This window comes from Saccopteryx bilineata, chromosome 2 (assembly GCF_036850765.1).
Source record: "Saccopteryx bilineata isolate mSacBil1 chromosome 2, mSacBil1_pri_phased_curated, whole genome shotgun sequence".
Classification (NCBI taxonomy): domain Eukaryota; kingdom Metazoa; phylum Chordata; class Mammalia; order Chiroptera; family Emballonuridae; genus Saccopteryx; species Saccopteryx bilineata.
Genome location: NC_089491.1, coordinates 375,567,939 through 375,593,977, shown reverse-complemented (window position 1 = coordinate 375,593,977; position 26,039 = coordinate 375,567,939). Strand labels below are relative to the sequence as shown.

General features: G+C 52.5%; 1 protein-coding gene across 1 annotated transcript in view; it reads right to left on the bottom strand.

Moving 5' to 3' along the window:
• Positions 1–26,039, bottom strand: part of PLXDC1 (plexin domain containing 1) — a 71,531-nt gene that overhangs the window by 26,363 nt on the left and 19,129 nt on the right. The window contains exons 3-7 of the mRNA XM_066255477.1: positions 9,025–9,168; positions 8,682–8,751; positions 7,942–8,064; positions 7,195–7,313; positions 5,982–6,081 (exon numbers count right to left, since the gene is read on the bottom strand). Coding sequence (XP_066111574.1) covers positions 5,982–6,081; positions 7,195–7,313; positions 7,942–8,064; positions 8,682–8,751; positions 9,025–9,168 — 556 coding nt within the window. The remainder of the gene's footprint in view (positions 1–5,981; positions 6,082–7,194; positions 7,314–7,941; positions 8,065–8,681; positions 8,752–9,024; positions 9,169–26,039) is intronic.

The window sequence follows — 26,039 nt, the reverse complement described above, 5'->3', positions numbered from 1 at the left end:
GTTGGCGACCTCAGGGTCTTGAACCTGGGTCCTCCGCATCCCAGTCCGACGTTCTATCCACTGCGCCACCGCCTGGTCAGGCTCCATCAATATTTTCTTTGTTGGTTACCTGCCCTACCAGGCTGCAAGCTCCCCAAGGACAGAGCCTGTGAGTGCTTTCTCACTGTCCCCCAACCCCAAGCAAAAGGCCCTGCACATAACAAGGCCCCACGAAATGACTGTGATGAAAGAAGAGGTTATCAATAGTCATGCAGACCTCAGCAACATGACTTCAGCCCACAGCCCAAAGGAAGAATGCCCTTCCTCCCAGCCCACCACAGATTATGGCCTTTCTTAAGAGGGCCACCCCAGTGGGCCAGAGACAACAGACAAGTTAGAGTTCTAAATAGAAGAGTTGGTTTGCAGGACTTCTCTGCCTGCAAGGACGTTGGGGACAGACACCCTTGGTCAGAAGGAAAGTGAAACAGGAGGGACAAAGGGAGTCAGGGTTGGGGCACAAATGGAGACACAGACTTGCCAAGGGGGTCGATTTCAGGGACAGAGTCACACAGGCAGTATCCCGGAAAAGTGGGGCTCCCAGCAGGATCCAGAGATGCGTGTCCCCTTCAGCCAGCTTGGAGTGGAGTTGGGGGTATGCCCTCAAGTGAGGAGCGGCCAGAAGTGGTCAGATGTCCTCCAAAACCCATCGTCGCCCTACCAGCAGGGCAGGGGCGCCAGTGTGTTAGGAAGGAGGAGGCGGTGGGTATTCAGAGTCATGACTCTGATTTAAAATATATGTTTGTTTCAACAGCCAACTTCTACTTATTTGAGTGTATGGCTTTGGAGATATTTTTATTTCTTTAAAAACAGAACCCTTAATATCCCCGCCTGAGTTATTTGCTTTTGGATTATCTTGCCAACATCTGGGGCTCACCCAAGGACAATGACGTCTGTCTGAATGACCAACAGATCCCTTCCGGCCGGAGAAGGAGGCCGCCCTAAAGCCACATACTTGGCAGTTTGAGATGTTCTCTGGTTCATCTCTGCTTCCACTCACCAAAGATTCAGAAATACTAAGGTCCAGACACGAAGAGTCCTGCCACCCAATTAAGAAATGTTTAGGGTGCAGAAGAGAGATTTACATGTCCCATTTTGTTTCAGTTCAGACACCCGTGGGAAAGAGCTGGGTCATTCAGACAAATCACACTGCTCGGTCTCGCTACAAACTTCCCTCCAAATCGGGTGGTTGGGATATAAAAAAATATCAGATGGTGGTTTGGGAAAGAGCGTCCATTCCCTCATTCCTGTATTCTTTTGCTCTTTGGTTATTCCTTCAATGATTATGAATCGAGCCCCAGCAAGGAGCCCCGAGGTAAACACAGTGAGGGCCCTGCACCCGGGGAGGAGTCCTTGGCCCTAAAGCGAAGTAGGAAAGAGGCAGAGAGAGAGAGGAGAGGAAGCAAAAAATGGTTGGTCAGACTCAGGGAGCAGAACAGAGAAAAACAGAAGAGAAACGTGGAAAGGGGGGAGAAAGGGCCCCAGGATGATACAAAGCTCCAGTGGAGAGCACTGCACAGGATTCATCCTTCATCCAGGGAGGCCGAGACCAAATGGGCCAGATCCCGTGATGACATGTCCTCGCGCACCACGCCCTCACTTGGCTGGTCCCGCGCCCTCATCTGTGGCCGGTTCCGGAGCCTCCCACCCAGCAGCCCGGCCCAGAGGTACAGCACAGGGCTCTGACACATTTCTGGACTCACATCTGCCTTTGAAAGGAAAGGAAAGTTCTGGTAAAGAAGAAGGCCCAAGCGTTAGGGCCATCTGAGGCCATCTGGGGCCAGCCAAGGGGCAGTCCATAATTTGGAGCCTTTCATAATGAAATTCTCATTAATTGATTCCACTAAGTCAGAATCTGTCAGTTTCGACGCTGGCTACACTAAAGTTGCTTTTACACTGTCCATAAAACAAGTAGAGGGAATTATATTGATTTCTGGGGGCCACTTCAGCCAAATAGTCTATAAGCTGCTGTGGGGTTGGTGCGCCTCCGCGGAAGGATGCTGCCAATGTCCATGCCGCCTTTCTCTGCATTAAAGCTCATTCTGTGGACTCCCTGCTCCAAAGCCTGTGCAGCAGTTTCTATAAGGAAGTAATGGCAAGAAAAACTCTCCCTCCCACAATCCCAGGAGTGAGCATGTATAGAATGCCTTCCACCCTCAGGCAGGGGTGAGAGGAAAGGGAAGGCTGGAAAACATCCCTGGGCAAGGTTCAGTCACGGAGAGGGGGTGGGGGGTGACTAGTAGGGAACCAAACTTCACTCCTCCCAATGCCCCAGGCAGAGTGGAGCCAAGCTTAGGTACAAGGACAGTAATGCCACCCATTCTGTAGGACTAGGCGGGCTTGGACAAGGGGACTGTCCATGGTGATAAGGGGTCTGCAGACCACAGCTCTCTCCCTGAACTTCTGTCTTGTTTCAGCCCTAGTTGTTTGGGATTTACTGTTATTTGCAGCTCATCCTAATCCAAACTAATTCCCTCCTTCCTGGGTTGAATGTCAGAGCCAGAGGAACCTGACCACTTAGCCACATAAAAGCCATCATTCCCCAAACCAGAAACCATGGCTCATTTTAAAACCCAAGGAAAGCCCGGGAGACTGTCCCAGAAAAATGCACGCATGTGAATATGTTCCACCCATACCTCAATATTCTTCCTGAAGTCTGGCCCTGGATCCCCGAGCTAAAAACCTTGACAGAGACAATGCAATTACCAAAGCACTCACCCCCAAACGTAAGTGATGTCAGGCCCTGCTCTCACTTGGTCAGCAGAGAACAGAGGACAGGGTCTCCGCCGTACCCATCTGCTCCAGTGGCACTCACTCTTGAGCTGTTACTCATTGTTAGAGCGCCTGCCTACCACAGGCACTGTGCCAAGAGCTGGGGCTACAGTGAACCCCTGGGGGGCTCACAGCTAATTGGGGAGAAGGCGGATGAGCAGGGCTGTGTGATGGGCTTTATATTAAAGATATCAATAGAGTTGGGGGCGAGGAGGAAAGCATGAATTCTGCTGCATGGAGTAGATGACATGGGAGCTTTGCCAATGGATGAGAGGGGACTAGTTTTTACATGGAACCGTGTCACAGGATGTTAGATTGCCCTTGGCATGTTTGGGGAGCACGAGGCATACACACCAGTGGTGCCCAGACAGAGTGGGGGTGACAGTTTGGGGATGAGCCTATAAGGTCAGATTGTGCACGGCTGCATAGGGGCTTGAATGCCCCTCGAAGGCATTTGACTCGACACTGCAGGCAACGAGGAGTCAGAGAATGACAGGATCAGATCTGTCTGGCAGTGACAAGAAAGAATGGGGGACAGAAGGAAGGGAGACTGGAGTCTGGGAGCCCCTGGGTGGTGACTGGGGGTCAGGTGCAGGTTTCACCTGGCTGGTGGACACAATCCCTCAGCAAACAGCACCTGGAGTCACCAAAGCCAGCAGTTCTCACGACAGAGCCTTGCGGCTCCTCCCAGTCTCTCGGAACAGGCGCAGCCGGCCTCCTGTTTTTTCAGGTGCACTGCGCTTCCTCCCCCACCCTGCCCTTCACCCTGCCGCCCCTACATCTCCCGGCTTGCTCTAAAACAGCCTTTCATTCCAGAATCACAGAGGAACCTCAGATGCAGACAGTCCCAAGGGATCTGACTTCCTCTGATTCACCCTCATTCAACAGCTGGATACAACACATATTTCCTGAGGCTCTGCCGTGCACGAGCCCTGTGAGAGGGACACGGGACGCAGAAGAAACAGACCAGACCCTGCCCCGGAGGTTCAGTGATGCAGGGGGAGGTGGGAGTAGTGTGCATCACTGCCCTTCCTGCAAAACAGCCTGGGGTGCGTGCGCACGGGCTGTGGGTGCTCGGGAAGCCGACCAGAAAAGGACCCACCCCTCTGGGTGGAATGGAATTGGGTCAGGCTTAGAAAATCTCAACACTGGTCCCTGGGATTTAAAAACCCCCAGAAGATGCAGTTCCCAGTTCTCCCTTTCGCAGTTGTGTGACCACAAGGAAGTCACTCCACCCTGAACCTCTGAGTCCTCATTTAGAAAGGGGCAAACGTACAGTAGTTCGGAGGATGATCCAATAAGATCCTGTAAGTCTCAGTGCCTGGGGTGGGGATTATAATCAGTATGGGGGCAGCCTCTAAAACGGCCCCCGAGGCCCCCGCCTCTTGGTATTCACACTCTGTAATCCTGCCCTGAGTGTAGGCTGCAATTAGTAACTTGCTTCCACCCAGTGGAATAGGGCAAACACTGATAGAATGGCACCTCTAAGATGAGGTTACAACAGGACTGGTTTCCATCTTTCTCACCCTCCACTGCCGTCTTCCCTGCCTGCTCTAATGGAAGCCAGCTGCCAGGCTGGGAGCCGTCCTATGGGGAGGCCCACATGGCAGACTCTGAATTCTGCCAACAACGTTGTGAAAGCACTTAGAAATGTAACTCTTCCCCAACAATTGCTGAGATGATTGTAATCCTGAAAAATACCTTGAGAGCAGCCTGTCCAGACCCTGAACCAGAGGACCCAGCTAAGTCATGTTTCGCTTCCTGAAACTCTGAGAGTATGTGTTCGTTGTTTTCAGCAACTAAGTTTTAGGGTGATTTGTCATGCAGCAGTAGCTAACGAATACAGTCAGGTTGATACTGAGACTGTTCAACCACCAGCTCAGTCCTGGCGCTAACCAGTGGTGCAGAGGCTGACGTCGGTGAGGGAGCAGGGTCCTGTGGGTCCTTGCTGAGCTGCTTGCCAGAGCACTGGGAGTTCAAGAAGGGAGTCTGGGGAGGAGCAGGTGAAGCGGTGGCAATTTATCTTGTGGAAATACTCACACAGAGGCATACAAGTACCTACTTGCAAGAATACTCACCGCAGCATTACTTGTTGTAGCAGAAGACTGGAAACAACTGAAAAGTCTACATCCAGGGGGCTGGTTAAGTGAAGGACACCCATGCCATGGGCTACCATGCAACCATTAAAAAGCATGAGACAGCCCTGGCCGGTTGGCTCAGCGGTAGACCGTCGGCCTGGCGTGCGGAAGTCCCGGGTTCGATTCCCGGCCAGGGCACACAGGAGAAGCGCCCATCTGCTTCTCCATCCCTCCCCCTCTCCTTCCTCTCTGTCTCTCTCTTCCCCTCCCGCAGCCGAGGCTCCATTGGAGCAAGGATAGCCCGAGCACTGGGGATGGCTCCAAGGCCTCCGCCTCAGGCGTTAGAATGGCTCTGGTCGCAACAGAGCGAATGGGCAGAGCATCGCCCCCTGGTGGGCATGCCGGGTGGATCCCGGTCGGTCGCATGTGGGAGTCTGTCTAACTGCCTCCCCGTTTCCAGCTTCAGAAAAATAATAAAAAAATAAAATTAAAAAAAAAAAAAAAGCATGAGACATGTGCTGATATGGAATGATGGGCAGGGTACACTTTGTTCAGGAGCACAGTGGCAGTGTGTAACCATCGCCTGTTTTCGATACATGCACATACACCTGTCTGAAGGCTTGTAGCTCTAGAAATAACCTAGTAGCTCCAGTTGCTTCAGAAAGAGAAATGGGTGGGACCCGGGAGGGGGTCAGGGATGGGAGAGAAACCTAATTTTTCTTCTTCCTGGCTCCCTTGTGATATTCCTTCTGTCACCTGGGATGGGAGGCTGTGTTCTGGGAGGACTCATAAGCCTTAATTCGGTGTCTGGAGACTTTCTAAATCAGCAGTGGCGCTGAGTGGAATGGCCCCGGCTCCCCTGCCCGTCAACAACTAGAGCAGTGCCTCCCGCTGGAGACTTGATTGGAAAAACGGTTCCTCTGCTTTAACGAAGAAATGTTGGCTCTCGCTATGTCCCCTTTCTTCCCTCAGTTCCCACTCAGCTCCCCACTGTCCATCCACCCCTCACCACCACGGCCACCCCCCCACCAGCCCGGGTCAGTCTGAGCTGAGTCCAACCCAGTGCAGGTCTCTGCTGGGTCCGTGGGGACTCACCTGGTACGTCCGGGGATGTGTTGAGAGTCATGAAAGCATCTGACAGGCCGGCTTTGACAGGGTGCTGGGAGGAGCTGATTTCCAGGACGGACATAGGGATCTGCAGCAGGGGAGAGGAGGCACCATCTACCCCCAACACTCCTGGGCCAGTCTAGACTTCCCCTCTGAGCTCCACACCCATCTGCCTGCTTGGCACCGCCTCGTGGAGGATGTGAAAACATCTCACATTGAGGTGCCCATTCAAATTTCAAGTCTTCCCCACACCACCTGCAAGCACATTCTGTGCTCTATCTTGGTGACATGACAGGCTCTCGTGGCACCAGACATCCCTACTTAGAAGCACTTGTGACAGTTCTACATTTGTCTCTGCAATCATCGTCTATTGTTTCAACAAGACTTGAACTCTAGCCTGACCTGTGGTGGCACAGTGGATAAAGCGTCGACCTGGAACACTGAGGTTGTCAGTTTAAAACCCCGGGCTAGCCAGGTCAAAGCACATTGGAGAAGCAACTGCTACTATGTGTTCATGCTTCCTGCTCCTCCTGCCCCTATCTTTCTCTTTCTCATCCCTCTAAAATCCATAAATAAATAAACAAATAAAAATTTTAAAAGGTCTTAAACTCAACAAGGGCAAGGCCCACAACCCTCTTATTAACTGTTGTATCCCCAGCACTAAGCCCTATGCCAGGCACATTTCAGGTTCTGAACAAATATTTGCTAAATTAAAAAATAAATAAATAGGCCCTGGCCGGTTTGCTCGGTGGTAGAACGTCGGCCTGGCGTGCGGGGGAACCGGGTTCGATTCCCGGCCAGGGCACATAGGAGAAGCACCCATTTGCTTCTCCACCCCACCCTTCCTTCCTCTCTGTCTCTCTCTTCTCCTCCCGCAGCCAAGGCTCCATTGGAGCAAGGATGGCCCGGGCGCTGGGGATGGCTCCTTGGCCTCTGCCCCAGGCGCTAGAGTGGCTCTGGTCACGTCACAGTGACGCCCCGGAGGGGCAGAGCATCGCCCCCTGGTGGGCAGAGCATCGCCCCTGGTGGGCGTGCCGGATGGATCCCGGTCGGGCGCATGCGGGAGTCTGTCTGATTGTCTATCCCCGTTTCCAGCTTCAGAGAAATACAAAAAATAAAAATAAATAAATAAATAAATAAATAAATAAATAAATAAAAGGCTTAACAAGACCCAGCCATCCCTGCAGGTGGGCTCACCCACCTCTTTGTAGCCGAAGACAATGCGGCCGTCACGGTGCAGAGCTGCCTGGAAGGTGAAGCTGCCCCTGTCCTCTCGACCTTGGAGGTAGACGTGGTCCCACTGAACAACAAAGACTGTCCCTGTGGGGAAGAGCAGAGACCTGGCTGGCCGGAGAGGTAGTTCAGGGAGCAGGGCTGGGCAGAAACAGTGGCCAAAGCGGACTGGCCACAGGTCGGGTCCTTCAGGAACAATGGCGGCCATTTGCGAATTTGATTGAAGCAGGAGCTGGGCAACCCCCAACCATCAGCCTGGGTCCCAAGCTGGAGAGGAGCCGGAGAGCCTGCCTCGGCCCCGGAGGGCGTGCTTTAGCCTCTCTTACCCCGAGCATGCCCCTTCCTTCTTTACCTATGCTGACACTGGACGTGAAAAGGAGGAGAAATAGGAGAAATGCCTGTCCCCCTGGGACGGGAGGGTGGGTATTCAAGGGGCAGTGTGGCGAGAGTAAGAAACAATAAAGGTCCCTAGTATTTACTTTACTTCTACTCATAGCCAAACACTTTCATCCCAGTCTCTCGTTGGATCCTGCGAGGAAGCAGTTGTCCTGCTGCCGTCTTATAGATGAGGAAACAGTACAGAAAGGAGGGGTGGCTGCCGTGTTGCGTGACCGCGGCAAGTCCCTTGCCCTCTCTGGGCCTTGCGTTCCTCTAAAGGGGCTGGGCCAGTGGAGCCCTGGTGCTAGCTGACTTAAACTCTGAGATCGGGTCTCACCATTGTCAAAGTAAGCAACTGTGGAATTGTCGGAGTAGCCAGGGTTGAAGTTGGCCATCAGAGGGGCCACGTACTGAGTAGCTGTGAGCATCCGATGGGTCACGTCACCAGTGAAGATAAAGCCTGGAGTGGGGAGAAGTGCAGCGGAGTCACCAGAGGAGACCAGAAGGGTTGTTTCCTTATGTTTCTCCCCCAAGGGCAGGAAGGAGCAGTGCAGACATAGCTAGAAGCAAGCCTTGAACCTCTGTCCTCCATGTCCAACTGGTTGGCTCAGGGTCAGGCATGTATGGAGCAAAAGGGTCCCAGACCAGAGAAGGTTCTCCCTGCCCCTCCAGGTGGATACAAATTCCCACACCTCCCTTTCCCTGGGAGTGTACACAGGAATCAGAGATGGGCTCCTGGTGTCAACAGGAAGCCTGGTCCTGGGAACCAAGCTCTGAGCACAGTCTCCTTTTCTCTCTCAGTCACAGATCAGAAACACAGGGACCACAGGGGCTGCCCACACCGGCCTGAGCTGGCCCGGAGGGACACACACACATGAGCAAGTCAGCTGATGGGAGAGAGGTATTCAGACACAATCACTGACCTCCCTCCTGAGAGTGGGCTCCCAAGAGAACCAAACATGGGTCCCGCCCCCGTCCATTTATACAACCCTATCTCCAGTGAGCCTCCCCAGGTAGGTCCCCCAAGTTCTGGCTGAGAGCTCCAAATCTTCCCCAGCCCTACGAACATGGCCTTACCTCCGGTTGCTATGGTGATCTGCCGCAGAGGATGCCCGTAGAAAGGGAAATCAAAAGACAAGACCACCCTCTGCAGGGGATGAGAGAGAGTCAGCATGGGCTAAGCTGCAGGCCCGGGGGCTGGTTATCTACACTGCTCCATGCTTATCTGGACAGGGTGGGTGGCGGGCATGTCCAGGGCAGGCTGACAGGACCACAAGTGGGTACCCCAACTCTGGCCAAGCCCCCCAAGATCCCCTGGAAGACATCTCCCAGATCACAGACTTTAGGCCACTGACCAGGTGGGGTGGGTTGGCGCCCAGCCTCCCGACCAGGGCAGCACTGCTGGGACTGGGGCACTCACCGAGGCCTGCCGGTGGGTGTTGGACAGGATTCTGTGGACCTTCACATGGCTCCGGTTGGCCTCGGCCACATCCACCCACAGCTCCCGGCTGCGGGGCTCGCTTGGGCCGTACAGACGGGATACGTAGTAGCTGTGGTTGTCCTCCTGCCACCGCCCAAGACAGAGCCCACAGGAAGCATGAGGTGTCAGGCACGCCAGGAATCACCCTCTGCACCTTCCCCTTCCAGACTTCTGGATACGAGAAATCATGGCCCTTTCAGGGACCTGGTTTAGGCTGTTTAGGCCCTGGAGTCCCTGGGCCAGCCCTTGGCCCTGAGCAGCTCAGTACCTGGCCCCTAGCCAGGCCCATGCAGCTCTGGCCCCAGGCCAGTCTTCACCTGCTGCACCCATGCTCAGCCCTGCCATTCCCAGAGAGGCCAGGAGGCTTTCCCTGCTGCCCCTGGGTCCCCGTGAAGCACATCAAGGCAGAGCTCAGCTTGAGGCACCCAAGAGAAATAGACAAGGCAGCCCCCAAAGGAGCCCTGTCTTCAGGAAGATCCCAGACTGAGGGGGAGAGAGCCCCTGCTCTGGGAGACACCCTGTTTCAGGGAGAAGAACAAACTGGATCTTAGAAGCGGCCAGTCTAAAGATGGAGGCAGACCTTTGATCTTGGGGAGTTGCTGGTCTGCTGCAGGAAGTCAGACTTCTGCAAACAGCAAACAGACCCAGACACTCCAGCAGAGAGACAGTACAGGGCCCACACTACAGTCACTGCAGGGTTGAGAATGGGGAGAGAGAAGCAGCAAGATTTCTTCAAGATGTAGTTCTAACCTGTACTGTGTGCTCAATGGGGACAAAATAAAGAACAAGCCAGAACACAGCGGCAGCAGGCTGGGTGTCGATTTCGTAATGCCTCTCCTGCACAGGAGCTTTTAGCACCAGGGTTGGAAAGAGGCCAGGAAATGGTTGGCAGAAAGGGTGGAAGAGCCAGGAGAAGAGGCGATGTCACAGCATTCGGCCCATGGGGGGTGCAGGAGCAGCCACAGGAGAAACGGAGGCAGAGCGGCAGGTTTCCTTGGCAGTTGCCACAGAGATGGGGCTGCTGACCCGTGGGAAGCCCTGGACATCGTGGGTCATCCATCAGACTCTCTAGTGGCAGTGGCTGCAGACACAGCGGAGCAGACCCTGTTCTCTCTGCCAGCCCGCCAGCTGCCCAGCCAGCCCCCGCTCTGGGCCCGGCGTGAGCAGGGACAGGATGCCTGCTCGCCCCACCGCCAGGAGGAGGACTCTGCTCTTCTGACAAGTGACACACTCTAGGAATCTGGGGTCGGGGCAGAGCTGGGGAAGACGAACAGAAGAAATATGCAGACAGGGGGTAGATTTCGCGCCATTGCCTGGTTTCACATCCATAAAATAAATCTAAAACATGTGTGAGGCCACATAACTCGGCTCACAAGCCATCTGGGGCTCCCATCGTCCTCGTGACAAAACGCAAACCTCAGCCTGGCATGCAGGGTCCCCTCATGAGCCAGCTCCTACCTCCCTCCAGCTTCACTTCTCTCTCCTCTCTCCTTCCCCTGTGCGTCCTTGTGGCCCCACCCCCACACCAAACTCCTCTCACAGTCTCAGGCCACCAGTGGTCACTCGTGTCTTTGCACATGCTGATCCTCCTGCCTGGAATGACTTTCCTTGTCCCTCTGGTTGATTCCTTTTCTTTTAATGCTCAGCTTAAACCTTACCTTCTTATTGACCTTCTATCCCCCCTTGCCTAGTGAGGACCTCCAGCCCTTGCAAATGGTCTCCACTATCCATGGGAGCTCTCCAGATATGTGTGTACCATTTGTGAGGGTCACTTGAGCTCACCCTCAATCAGTTTCTGCTTTTACTCATGAAACCACTAAGGGGGGCGCCTAGATGCTACCACCTATGGGGTGAGGGCAAGGGACCACACCAAGGATATTGCCTGCCATTGCTACCACAGCTATCCACTCTGGGGTCCCAGAAGGAGCGGAAGCAGCCAGGCTTGTGCCCAGAGCTCACAGCCTTCCTCAGGAAAGCAGCCCCTCCCACTGCTGCCTCTTACCCAACTCCCCAGGGGCTCAGATGCCATATCATTTCCTCCCGGGTCTTCATCTCTACTATCTCTACCCATCTCTGAGGGGGATCCTTATCTTGATCAAACAAACAAACAAACAAACAAAAACCCAAACACACTCCTTTGGAAAAATCACCTGCCAGAAACAAAGCACCATGCACACCAACTCCTGTAAACAGATATGTAAAAAGGCGTTCCCAGACTGCCTCCTGGGACTCACAGGGTGAGGGGTTTTTATTCCACTGCAAAGCAAAAAACAGAACGAGCTGAACAACACTGCACATCTGACGGACTGCAGGAGCCCGACTCGGACCCCAGCCCAGCTGCTACCACCTGCCAGAGCCACTGCTACAGCCCAAGTCTCCCTCCCACCCCACCCCCCACCGCCCACCCCCGTTCACATATAAAAGTGCTTTATTAAAGGGCGCTGGTTAACCTAAAATTTTGCCTGATGAACGGAGAACAACTAAGATGTTATTCAGGCTGGCATTTAAATCTCAGCTGCCACCCCCCCACCACTACCACCTGCCCAGACCCTGGTCCCCTGACAAGCAGGGACAGGAGAGCCACCTCTGCACCCATAGCTCCAGGTCCTTGTATCCTCGGAGCTGGGGAAGTGTTTGCCGAGGTGAGTGAGGCGGAAGTCCAGACCCTTCCTTTTGCCCTTTTGGAAGAGAAAGAGGGATCGGTGCCTGGCATTGGGTCAAAATTGTGGAAATAAGCCTGCTTTCCTAATTCCTGGGCTGCCTTTTGGTGATCTACGGATGAGGGGGAAATGAGTGGCCCAACAGAGCGAACCAGCATCTCGGTAGCACTCCTTTGAGTAGGTACCACTGTGGGATGAATTGTATCAAGCAGAATTGTATGTGCCAGCCCTAATCCCCCATACCTATGAATATGACCTTACTTGGAAATAGAATCTTGGCAGGTACTAATTCCAATAATGGATGTCTTTATAAAAGAAAAGAGAAGGAGCCCTGGCCAGGTCACTGAGTTGGTTGGAGCATTGTCCTGATACACCAAGGTTGCAGGTTCGACCCCCAGTCAGGGCACATACAAGAATCAACCAATGAATACATAAATAAGTGGAACAACAAATTGATGTTTCTCTCTCTCCCCCCTTTCTCTAAAATAAATAAATTTTTTAAAGATTGTTTTTAAATTCACTGATTTTTAGAGAGAAGAAAGAGAGAAAGGAGGGGAGGAGTGGGAAGCATGAACTTGTAGTAGTAGTTGTTGTTCATATGTGCCTTGATCCAGCCAGCCTGGGGCTTCAAACTGGCAACCTCAGCATTCCAGATCGACACTCTAACCACTGTGCCATCACAGGTCAGGCAAAATAAATTAGTTTAAAAATTTTTTTAAAAGAAGAAGAGAGAGATTTGGATACAGAATCACAGAGGCAACACAGGGAAGAAGGCCATGTGACAGCAGGCACAGAGATTGGAGTGATGCAGTTTATAAGCCAAGGAACTTCAAGAACGGCCAGGAGTCTGACCTGTGGTGGCGCAGTGGATAAGGCGTCGACCTGGAAACACTGAGGTCACTGGTTCGAAACCCTGAGCTCACCTGGTCAAGGTACATATGGGAGTTGATGCTTCCTGCTCCTCCCCTTTTTCTCTCCTCTCTAAAATGAATGAATAAAATAAAATAATAAAAGAGCATTCATTAAAAAAAAAAAAAAAAAGAACAGCCAGGAGCCACCAGAAGCTAGAAGAGGTAAGGAAGAGGGATCCTGGTCTTGCCGACGACTTGATTCAGACTTCTGGCCTCCAAAGTTGTGAGAGAATATAGTTCTATTGTTTTAAGCCACCCAGTTTGCGGTAATTTGTCACGGAAGTCCTGGGAGACTAATACCCTTGTCACAAGTATGTTGCTGTGGCTCAAGTGGGGTAACCCTGACCTGTCTCCCCTTTTCATGTCACTGCCCTGTGTAGAATACCCTGTGGTTTCTCAACTGCTCTCAGAATGAAGGTCACACTCCTCAGCATGACTTACACGGTTCTGTGGGACAGACTGGATACTGCCTATCCAATACTCCCTCCCAACTTTTTTATTAACAGAACATTGATTTTATAGCAAGCAACAATGTAGCCAGCTAAAAGACCTCATTCCCTGGATGTCTTGAAGGTTACACATAACACACATGTTACATGTGACCCAGGCTGGCTAATGAAATAAACAGAAGGTTCTAGTGGAGCTTGTTGAAAGAGGTCAGATTTGACTGCTTGCCCCTCTTGCCTCTGCCCTTCTTTTTTTTTTTTTTTTTTCTTTTCATTTTTCTGAAGCTGGAAACAGGGAGAGACAGTCAGACAGACTTCCGCATGCGCCCGACCGGGATCCACCCGGCACGCCCACCAGGGGCGGTGCTCTGCCCACCAGGGGGCGATGCTCTGCCCATCCTGGGCGTCGCCATATTGCGACCAGAGCCACTCTAGCGCCTGAGGCAGAGGCCAAGGAGCCATCCCCAGTGCCCGGGCCATCTTTGCTCCAATGGAGCCTCGGCTGCGGGAGGGGAAGAGAGAGAGAGAGAGGAAAGCGCGGCGGAGGGGTGGAGAAGCAAATGGGCGCTTCTCCTATGTGCCCTGGCCGGGAATCGAACCCGGGTCCTCCGCACGCTAGGCCGACGCTCTACCGCTGAGCCAACCGGCCAGGGCGCCTCTGCCCTTCTTATTCATGCCTGGAATGAACATATGATGAGTGGAGCTCCAGCAGCCATCTTGTGAGTGTAAGGACAAGAGCCACAACCTAAGGATGGTAGAGTGAAGAGCTGAATGGAACTTGGGTGTCTGATGACATGTTGGAGGAATGCTTGTTAAGTCCTTGGATTCAGCCCTCTGTTTTACACAAACACAAGCAAATCCTTCCTGATGTATTGTAACCTGGCCCCCATACAATACCTCCTCCTGTCCCCCTGCTCTCTGCATTCCAGCCCTGTTGGGCTTTTCTCAGTTTCTGAAATCACCAAGTGCTTGTCTGCCTCAGGACCCAGGTACTCCGTGCGCCTCAAAACCTCTTTCTTATTCCATTCAGAAGCCGACTCCTGCTCGTCCTTCAGGCTTCAGCTCCACAGAACACTTCCCTGAAACTCCTGTGACATCGTCATCACCTCCTGAAACCCCTGGGACACTGATCACCTCCCTGAGACCCCGGGGACACCCTCATCACCTCCCTGAGACCCCTGGACACTCTCATCACCCTCTGAAATCCCTGGGACACCATCATCACCTCCCTGAGACCCCTGGGACAATCTCATCACTTCCCTGAGACCCCTGGGACACCCTCATCACCTCTCTGAGACCCCTGGGACACCCTCATCACCTCCTGAAACCCCTGGGACACTGATCACCTCCCTGAAACCCCTGGGAAACCCTCATCACCTCCCTGAAACCCCTGGGATACTGATCACCTCCCTGAGACCCCTGGGACACGCTCATCACCTCCCTGAGACCCCTGGGACACTGATCACCTCCCTGAGACCCCTGGGACACTCTCATCACCTCCCTGAAACCCCTGGAACACTCACATCACCTCCTGAGACTCCTGGGGCACTTACATCACCTCCCTGAGACCGCTGGGACACTCTCATCACCTCCCTGAAAACCCTGGGACACTCTCATCACCTCCCTGAAACTCCTGGGACACTCTCATCACCTCCCTGAGACCCCTGGGGCACTCTCATCACCTCCTGAAACCCCTGGGACACCATCATCACCTCCCTAAAACCCCTGGGACACTCACATCACCTCCTGAGACTCCTGGGACACTCTCATCACCTCCTGAGACCCCTGGGACACCCTCATCACCTCCTGAGACCCCTGGGACACCCTCATCACCTCCCTGAGACTCCTGGGACACTCTCATCACCTCCTAAAACCCCTGGGACACTCTCATCACCTCCCTGAAAACCCTGGGACACACTCATCACCTCCTGAAACCCCTGGGACACCCTCATCACCTCCCTGAGACCCCTGGGACACTCACATCACCTCCTGAGACTCCTGGGGCACTCACATCACCTCCCTGAAACCCCTGGGACACCCTCATCACCTCCTGAAACCCCTGGGACACCCTCATCACCTCCTGAAACCCCTGGGACACTCTCATCACCTCCCTGAGACCCCTGGGACACTCTCATCACCTTCCTGAGACCCCTGGGACACTCTCATCACCTCCTGAAACCCCTGGGACACCCTCATCACCTTCCTGAGATCCCTGGGACACCCTCATCACCTCCTGAAACGCCTGGGACACCCTCATCACCTCCTGAAACCCTTGGGACAATCTCATCACCTCCTGAAACCCCTGGGACACCCTCATCACCTCCTGAAACCCCTGGGACACTCTCATCACCTCCTGAAACCCCCGGGAAACCCTCATCACCTCCTGAAACTCCTGGGACACGCTCATCACCTCCTGAAACTCTGGGACACTCTGATCACCTCCCTGAAACCCCTGAGACACTCTCATCACCTCCTGAGACCCCTGGGACACTCTCATCACCTCCTGAAACCCCTGGGACACTCTCATCACCTCCTGAAACCCCTGGGACACCATCATCACCTCCCTGAAACCCCTGGGACACTCTCATCACCTCCTAAAACCCCTGGGACACCTTCATCACCTCCCTGAAACCCCTGGGACACTCTCATCACCTCCCTGAAACCCCTGGGACACCCTCATCACCTCCCTGAGACCCCTGGGACACTCACATCACCTCCTGAGACTCCTGGGGCACTCACATCACCTCCCTGAGACCGCTGGGACACCCTCATCACCTCCCTGAAACCCCTGGGACACTCTCATCACCTCCCTGAAACCCCTGGGACACCCTCATCACCTCCCTGAGACCCCTGGGACACTCACATCTCCTCCTGAGACTCCTGGGGCACTCACATCACCTCCCTGAGACCCCTGGGACACTCTCATCACCTCCCTGAAAACCCTGGGACACTCTCATCACCTCCTGAGACCCCTGGGACACTCTCATCACCTCCCTGAGACCCCTGGGGCACTCTCATCACCTCCCTGAGACCCCTGGGACACCCTCATCACCTCCCTGAAACCCCTGGGACACTCTCATCACCTCCCTGAAACCCCTGGGACACTCTCATCACCTCCCTGAGACCCCTTGGACACTCTCATCACCTCCCTGAGACCCCTGGGACACTCTCATCACCTCCCTGAAACCCCTGGGACACTCTCATCACCTCCCTGAAATTCCTGGGACATGCTCATCAACTCCCTGAAACCCCTGGGACACTCTCATCACCTCCTGAAACCCCCGGGAAACCCTCATCACCTCCTGAAACTCCTGGGACACTCTCATCACCTCCCTGAGACCCCTGGGACACTCTCATCACTCTTGGGCTTCTCCCTCTCAATGAGTTGCCCATTTGTGATGATTTATTTGGCTTTTAGACTTGTTATCTTCACACCTGCCTCTCCTGTAAGTTCCCCACAGCCTTTATCTGTTTAAACACAGATTATGTGCTCAATTGGAGGATGTGTTAATGAATGAATGACCATTCAGAGCCTCAAAGCATAGTTGGTCAAAGGCCTGTCATGCTTTACCTGATTGCTAGCACCACACATTCTGGTGACGAGGGTGGCATGGTGTTACCAAACAAAGCAGGATAGCAACCAAAGGGACAGGTGCTGTCTGTACGAGTGAACTGAATACAGCTCCTCTCTAGTAACCTGAGCAGGCCTGTGTTTAAAACGGCTGTTTGCAGGCTGGGAGAAGGGTCCTGTTTCCATCACCTGCTTCCTGAGACTCGCCTGGCGACAGCGTTCACTAAACCTCCACGCGTTGGAAATGAGGGCCCTGGACAGAAGCCACGCTCTGCAGTTGTGAAGCCCAAACATGCTGACATGCCTCTTGCTGCCTCACCGAAGAGCCAAAGGGCGGGATGCGTCCCATCAGCCTGTCGCTCCAAATCCTCTATTTCCCATGAAGGAAAATGATCTGCGGCCCCAGCGGTGCTTCCCGGCCGAGGAGCCGGGACGGGTGCTGTTGGGGGATCCTCGGACAGAATCCTCTTCCTCTTGGTGTTCCCAAGGAGCCCTCCAATGGCGCCGCTTCAGTAACCAAAGGTCTTTGTCTATGCTGACTGGAGGGGAGTCAGAAGCTGAAGGAGCTGCGGCCTCTAACTACTAGGCAGAGATTCTCTCCAATGAGTCAGCAGACCCCCAAGGTGGGGGTGGGGGGTGAGGGCCTCCACACATTCGGACCATGATCAGGCCGGGTGGGCGAGGTGGAGGCCCTGCTTCAGGCCTCAAGAGTGCCAAGTGTAGCTGGCCTAGAAGGGAACAGCCTCAGGGGACAGCACCACACCAAAGCGGCCACAAGTCCCAAACAGGCCCCAACAGGCCACCTCCTCTGGTGCGTGTGACTTTGATTATCCCCAGGACAGTGAGTTCTGAAGCTCTACCTACTTAGAGCCCCAGCCTGGGGAGGCTCCATGGTGATGGGAGAGGCCAAGCTGCAGCCCAGAGCGGAGGGGACAACTTGGAGCTGGGGTCATTCCCAGGCAGAGCCAAAAACAAAGTCTGCAAGGGTCGGGGAGGGTGCTCGGAGGAACTGGAGGAAAGAGAAGGGCAACCAGCACTGGCAGAGCTGTGGCCGTTCCACGGGGCATTTCAGACACATCACCACACACCACTTACCTAAATAAGTGGGGAAACTGAGGCTCGCATATCTATCTGCAGCCGTGTCGGTCTCACTCAAAGCCAGTGCCTTTTCCTCTGTCTACTGTTTCTCAGGTCTTGAAATAACTGTCCCACCAGAAGGTGACCTAGGCCACCTATCACTCACTGGTTAAAATCCCTCACATCAGAAGAACCGGCGTGGGCCCCTTATGGAGCACAGAGCTCAGGGACTGTGTCACATTCATTTCCTCAGCCCTAGCACCTGCCTAGCACAGGGCTTGGCACCTGGGATACGGTGGGTGGCAGACATCTGCTGGCTAAGTGAGTTCGATCACAAGGACCCCACAGCTGACGATGCCGCAGGCTGTGCTGAGAATGCCGTGTGACTCCGACGAAGACAGCATCCTCCCCCACCACGGACGACAGGGGACACCGAAACCACTTGTGAAGGACCAGGCTGCCTCCTCTGGGAATTCGAGTCCATGAAAAGCATTCCCGTCACTGGTAACCCTGCACAGAGGAAGGTGTCTCCTGGTTTCCCAAGCTCTTCTCTGAGGAAGTGAAGGTAACAAGAGAGATGCTTTCAGTGCAAAGGAGAGAAACCTGGCTCCACCCGGCTTGAACCTGGGAGAAACACATTAGATCACGTGGCGGGGAGCCCGGCAGGGAAGCAAGCGTGGAACACGGGTGACTCCGATGTCAACAGAGCATGGTCATAGTGTGACTGCCAGTCCATAGAAAAGAGAAGGGAGACTTTATGTGCATCTGGCTTCAATAAATATATGCTGGATAAGTGAAAAAAGACAAGAACTGAGATAGGTGGGTCGTGAGAGAAAGAAAACAGCCCTGGTTTCCAAGGTCAGACTGTCCTTCATCTCTAGTCCTTGGATCCCACAATAGGTCTCTGCTCCCTCATTATCAACCTTTCCCCTCAGATAGCTCGAATGGCTTCTTGAAACCAAAAGCATCTGGGATGATCTTGCTCATGGGGTGATCAGAGGAAGGACTTCCAGGGCACCGCAGACAGTCCTTCACCAGCACAGTGCGAATCTGAGAGAAATTTTCCCTGGAAACACTGGCCACCATGTGTTGTTTTTTTTCTCCTACGAAGAATCATTGCTGGCTTCTTGACTGACCACCGGGAAAGGAATTATGAGGTTTGGAATTCTCCAAACTGGGTGGTGCTTCTCATCTTCTACTGTAGGTCCCTGATCATGCTGCCACAGGCACCAGCAGTTTTGACGGTAGGATTCCACTCAGGGCGGAGACTACTAAATGCCTCCCAATGACAATTCTCTCTTTGCAGTAGCAGAACTTCCTAATTTTAGTTAAGCACACTGCCACCAGGTAGACTGTTTCCCAGCCCTCCTTACTGCTGGGCGCGGCTAAATGACTACATCCAGCCAGTGGAAGTTGAGCAGAATGATTGCCCTCAGCAGGAATGGGGAGCTCTCACCTTGCTAGGTAACCATTTCTGGGATGCAGATGTGATAGTGGAAGCTGCAGCAGCCATCTTGGACCACAACATGGAAGGCACTTGTCCCCAACACCATGGAGATACTACATCAATCCTTGCTTACTATGCTCTCATTATTACATATGAGAAAATAAATTTCTCTCAGGTGTCAATGCCTCCTTAGTTGGGCGTTTGTTACAATACCTGAATTTGTATCCTGTACAACAGTGGTCCCCAACCCCCGGACCGCAGACCGGTACCGGTCCGTGGGCCATTTGGTACCAGTCCACAGAGAAAGAATAAATAACTTACATTATTTCCGTTTTATTTATATTTAAGTCTGAACGATGTTTTATTTTTAAAAAATGACCAGATTCCCTCTGTTACATCCGTCTAAGACTCAATCTTGACCCTTGTCTCAGTCACGTGATACATTTATCCATCCCACCCTAAAGGCCGGTCCGTGAAAATATTTTCTGACATTAAACCGGTCTGTGGCCCAAAAAAGGTTGGGGACCACTGCTGTATAAGGACCAGTCGACTTGAGGGATTTTTCACAGCAATCCGTGTAGTTATGTCTCTTAAAAAGGATTTAGAGACCTTGCTTGGCAGTTAACTTGCCTGAGGAACTCACCCAGCTCACCGACTGTTACGGCCTGTGATCTGCTGTCTGTGGGGCAGTCCCGGTACCCCGGGGAGTGGACCTCCAGGCACTGCGGACTGGAGGCTAGGGACTATGATGGGGTATCCAGACATCACAGAGGGTCAAGACCACAGCAAAACCCAGACTCCTTGCTTGGCAAGTCCACCCAGGAAACTACGTTTCCTCAAAATGCATGCAAGAAGCCTTTTAGTCAATAACTCCCATTTGCTTGGGGAAGCATCATGATGTGGATTTCAGACATTTTTGGCCGTGAAATCCTTTCTTCCAATTAATTGCCCATGGAAGCTCAATACATAAATCACATGGAAGGGAGGCCATCCTAGGAGAAGAAAAGAGAAGGGCCTAGAGCCTGGACAGCTATTTCCTCCTCCACACCCTCAATCCACGGCAGCCTAGGAAACACTTGCGGGGAAAGACGTAGGGTTCTGCGCAGCGCACTTTGAAAACCACTCTCTAGGATCAAGTGCAGGGGCTGTGGCATCAGACAGACCCAAGTTCAAAAACTGGCTCCACTACGTAATAGTCAGTGCCAAGCATGACTCTCCACTCTGAGTGTCTGCTCCATTAGTACCCTTCCTTGAAGAGTTTGTGAAAGAATTACACCTATCAAAACATATCAGTGGAAAGCTCTTAGCCCAGTGCCTGGTCCACAGTAGGTGTTTGATAAGTGGGAGCCATGATGTTGACTTTGTTGGACCTTTCTAGGAAAAGGTCCTGCTTGTGGAGGCGGCCTCCTCGAAGCCATGCCCAGCTCCGTCCTAAACGTCTGCTGTTACAGTGTCTCTTCTGCCTCAATTATTCATGCCCGGAGCCTGCCAGCGCTTCATTCCTGACAGCAGGGCAGCATTTACCTTGGCTGAGCTCAAGATGGTTCTGGACAGGAATTCCAGCTGAGCTGTCACCATCGGCCCATCACCTGCCAGCCAACTGGCAGGTGGATTTGCCAGGGCAGGCAACCAAGGGTATCGTGCCGGGCCTGCTGGAGAGGCCCAGCCAGACAGGCATGTCAGCTGGTGCTCCAGGCAGCTGGGTTCAACCCAGGAGGCGAGAATGGGATGATTGCGGTAGGGGCACCCCAGTCCCTGCCTCTACCATTCTATGAAGCCTTACAAGACCAACAGGAATATCTTCTAAATCCCTGCTACTCGTTGTATGCCCCATGGACCAGCGGCATCTGTGCCACCAGGGAGCTCGTTAGAAATGCAGAATCTGGCCCTGGCCGGTTGGCTCAGTGGTAGAGCATTGGCCCAGCGTGTGGATGTCCCAGATTCAATTCTAGATCAGGGCACATAGGAGAAGCGACCATCAGCTTTTCCAACTCTCTCCCTCCCCCCCCCCTCTCTTCCCCCACTACAGCCATGGCTCAATTGGTTTGAGTGCATTGGCCCTGGGCACTAAGAATGGCTCCTTGGAGCCTCCTCCTCAGGCACTAAAAATAGCTCGGTTGTGAGCATGACCCCAGATGGGCAGAGCGTCGGCCCAGATGGAGGTTGCCGAGTGGATACTGGTTGGGGTGCATGTGGGAGTCTCTCTATCTCCCCTCCTCTCACTTGGAAAAGAAGAAGAAGAAAGAAATACCTGCCTCCTGAGGTAGTTGGGTAGATGAAATACAAGGCCACAGAATCAGGCTGGCATTCAGGAAGGGCTCCTTTAACACTACCTGTTATTATTTTCCCTTTGCTCATGTATCCACATGATTCCCTCCATCTGTTGTCTGGAAGTACTCGAGCATCAGACTGAAACAAATTCACAAACTCACAGAGAACACTTGTCATCACAGGAGTGCAGAAAGTGGGTCTCACCCAGGAAGGGAAGGAGCCAGGCCAGACAAAGGGGCATTTGCACCAGCGCTGAGGGCCTGGGGGAAAGAGGCGTCAGGTGGGGGAGGTTGACCTAAGAAGGCCCTGGGGGCGAGGGTTGGACCAGGCTTGGAAAGAGAGTATGGACTGGCTTTCTAGAGAAAGCATTTCTTCATGCCCCCAACACTTCATAGAAATGGAAGGATCATCTTCTCCTGGCACTGAGTCAACGTGGGCTTTTAGAGTGGTAGCAGCCAACCAGAGATTCTGATAGCACAAATTTATATTATATAACCACCGATAATTAAGACAAGAAGGAAAAACAAAAACAAAAGCAGACCTCCTCCATCTGGTCCTATTTGGCTTAATTTTTTTTTTCTTGTGGGAGAGACAGAGTCAGAAAGAAGGACAGATAGGGTCAGACAGATAGGAAGGGAGAGAGATGAGAAACATCAATTCTTTGTTGCGGCTCCTTAGTTGTTCATTGATTGATTTCTTATATGTACCTTGACGGGGGAAGGTAGGGGGCTACAGCAGACCGAGTGACCCTGAGGTCGCCAGCTTGAGCACAAGCTCATCTGGTTTGAGCAAGGCTCACCAGCTTGAGCCCAAGGGCGACCTTGGGGTCTCGAACCTGGGTCCTCCACATCCCAGTCCGATGCTCTATCCACTGCGCCACCGCCTGGTCAGGCCTATTTGGCTTAATTCTTCAAGTCTTTTACATAAATATATAATCTCCAAGGTTATCCTGTTGATCACCCAGTTATGTGTACCTATTCAGTCACGTTTCATGACATCTAAAGCAGTTTTTGATGTTAAATGTGGTCTTTTAATTATCATTTATAATGGCTTTGTGGCTCTCAGAAGAAAGCACACCATTTTCTTCACTATTTCCTTATTATTGGGCATTTAGATAGCTTTCGACATACATGCTCTCACAAATACCGTGTGATGAATTTATTGATGCATTTCCATATCCTGGATTATTTCTCCTGCTTCAAAGCCTTTGGCAGAAAGTGATATGTCTCACACTTTAACGTGCAGACGGATCACCTGGGAATCAGATTCTGTCCCAACAGATCTGAGAGGCGTCCGCCTGTCTAACCAGCTCCCAGGTACTGCCGGTGCCGCTGGTCCCACCAAACTCAGAGGAGTAGTGACAATAGGAAGAGTAGCACTGGAGGCTGCCAGGCTCGGAAGTCCTCTTTGGTCGCTGGGATTCTAGTTTTGTACCTCCAGGTAAGATCTGGGTGATGAGGGGAGCACTGCCCTTTCTTCTTAGACCTTTCTGATTAACCTTCTCAACCAATTAGCTCATCTGGTTTTTGTAGGCATTGTTGCCTCACAGGCAACAGCTCTGTGAGGCATTCTCAGTTACATCTTACAGATGAGGAAACTGAGGTGCAAAGGGATTACATGGCAAGAATAAACACTGCCTACCACACCTGGGGCCACAGTCGGTGGCCAAGGGTCCTGGGATTTACCAGGATGCTGAAACCAGGACCGTCCTGGGAAAACTGAGAGGGTTGATCATTCCCGACCCTGTGCCACGCCCTTTATGTAGAGTCCTGTTAACACCCTTACAGTTAGTTACACTTGGAAAATAACATCCCCGTTTGACAGTGAACAAATGGGCTTAAGAGGGATTAAGAAATTTGCCCAAGGCAAAAAGACAAACAATGGGATTTTAAAATGGGCAAAGGAAACAATGGGCAGAAAAAACATTACACGGACATTTCTCCAAAGAAGATACACAAAAGGCCAATGAGCACATGAGAAGGTGTTCAACATCACAAGTCAGGAGGGAAATACAAAGCAAAATCATAATGAGACATCACCTCACCCCCCCCCCCCAGGATGCTGCTGTTTAACAACAACAACAAAAAATGCCAGGTGCTCACAAGGACGGGGGTGGGGGGTGGGGTCGTCACCCTCTTACACTCCTGTTGGGGATGTAAAATCGTGCAGCTACTATGGAAAACAGGTTGGCAGTTCCTCAGAAAGTTAAACAGAGAATTACCGTATGATCCAACAATTCCACTCCTAGGGATATAGCTCCTAGTTCAAATAGTTGAAAACAGGTACTTGAATAAATACATGGACACATGTTCATAGCAGCTCTATTCACAACAGCCAAAAGGTGGAAACAGCTCAAATGTCTATCAACAAATGAATAAACAAATTACAGTGTATCTGAACTATGGAACAGTATTCAACCATAAGATGGACGAGCCTGAAAAATATTATGCTAGGTGAAAGAAACCAGACACAAAAGGTTATATATCATATGATTTCATTTATATATGAGCCATCCAGACTAGGTAGATCCATAGAAACAGGAAACAGATTGGTAGTTGCCAAGGGCTTGAGGGGAGGGGGGGATGGGGAGCAACGGCTTAAGGTGGGACAGTCTTTCAGTATTTCCTTTTGGGGTGATGAAAATGTTTTGGAACTAGACAGGGGTTAGGGGTACACAACACTGTGAGTGTGTTAAATACACTTCATTTTATGTTATTAAATTTTATGTTATGTGACCCATACTTCAACAAGAAAGAAGAAAAAGAGGCCCTGGTCAGTGGCTCAGTGGATAGCGCATTGGCCTGGAGTATGGACATCCTGTGCTCAATTCCCAGTCAGGGCACACAGGGGAAGTGACCATCTGCTTCTTCACCCTCCCTCTCCCCCTTCTCTCCCACTTCCTCTCCTGCTGCCAGTGGCTCAATTGGCTCATTTGGTTCGAGTGTGGCCCCGGGTGCTGAGGATAGCTCCCTGGGAGCGGGACAGCCTCAGGTGCTAAAAATAGCTCGGTACTTGAGCATCATCCCCAGATGAGGTTGCTTGGTGGACCCCAATCAGGGCAAGGAGAAGAAAGAGAAGACAAAAAGAAAAAAGAAACCAACTTGTCCGAGGGAGAGGGTCAACAAGAGGGACTACAGGGGAGATGGACCTCCTGGGGCTGCACATTCAGCTGGGGAGGGGAGACAATGGGGACTGCACACCCAGCAAGTGCCCCGAATTTTGCTCTTAAATCTTCACCCTGTGAGATCACTGTTTGCCATCCCATTTGGGAAATTTAAAGCTAGCAGGGGCTTATAGAAGCTTGCCATGCCAGGTGCATTAACTGAGGGGTGAGGTGTCCAGCCCAAGGTCATGCAGAGGGTAGTTGCCAGGGCCAAGACTGCCAGACTCTCCACCATGCTGGAGACCGGACGTCTGGACCCCACCTCAACCTCCCACCTCTCGGGACACCCTTTCTTCTCACAAAATCTCTCATCTTCTCTCTCTTCAAAATTTGACTCATGCCTGACCTGTGGTGGCACAGTGGATAGAATGTCGACCTGGAATGCTGAGGTCACCAGTTCGAGGCCCTGGGCTTGCCTGGTCAAAGCACATACGGAAAGCAACTTGAGTTGATGCTTCCTACTCCTCAACCCCCTTTCCCTCCCCTTCTCCTCTCTCTAAAATCAATAAATAAAATCTTTTAAAAAAGAAATTCGACTCACAACTTTCACCTTCCACCCACCTTCCTTCCATCCTACTCCCAGACGTCCTGTACTGGCCTCCTCCCCTCCCTTCCCAAGTGCACGGACATGGTGAGGCTCTTCAGTGAGCACTGTTTACACTTCGCGTGTCTGTGCCACAGCTCTGTTCATCTGTCCCTTCTCTCCTAGGTCCTTAAATATGGGGAGGAGGCCTTCTGGAGGTCTCCTTTTGGGAACTGCCTGCTTTGGGAGGTTGTAGTAACCAGGCAGGAATTGCACTCACTTGTCCCTGTCACTGTTCAGCCATCTTGGATGACACGGTGCCTGCCCCATGCAAGGTCCTCAGCCTGCCACCCGGTGGGTGAGCTGGAAAGTTTTGCTTGGGCCAGAGAGGAGAGGGATTCCTGGAAGCTGGCCTTGAGGAAGACTGGAGTGGCAGGAAGGACTCTTTTCTCTTATGGAGTGAACCTCTTCTGTTACAGGGGAACCTTCACATCTGAGTGTTCTTAAACTTGGTTCCTCCCAAACTCTGGCTCCAGACCTGAACCACGAAACCAAGATTTGAAAATCTCCAGGAGGAAGAGAATCTTTGTTCAACATCTCCCTCTTCCAACCTCTCGGAGAAGAAATTGTGGCACATCCCAAGGTCTCTGACTTAGCTCTGTGGCTTCCCCCAACCCCCGCCCCACCCCCTCCAAAGAGATTCCCAGTGTTCTAGGGCCTTAGGGTTGGTCTTGGTGGAAAATCGCTGGAAAACTTGAGTTCAGACAAGAGTTCTATTCCCACTGGGATGTCACTGTAGAGTGGGTGTGAGACTGAAACCCAAGGAACTGGCTCTGACCAGGGGCCCTGGAGCTGAGAGCCCGCCCTGGGAGCGCAGCCTGGATCC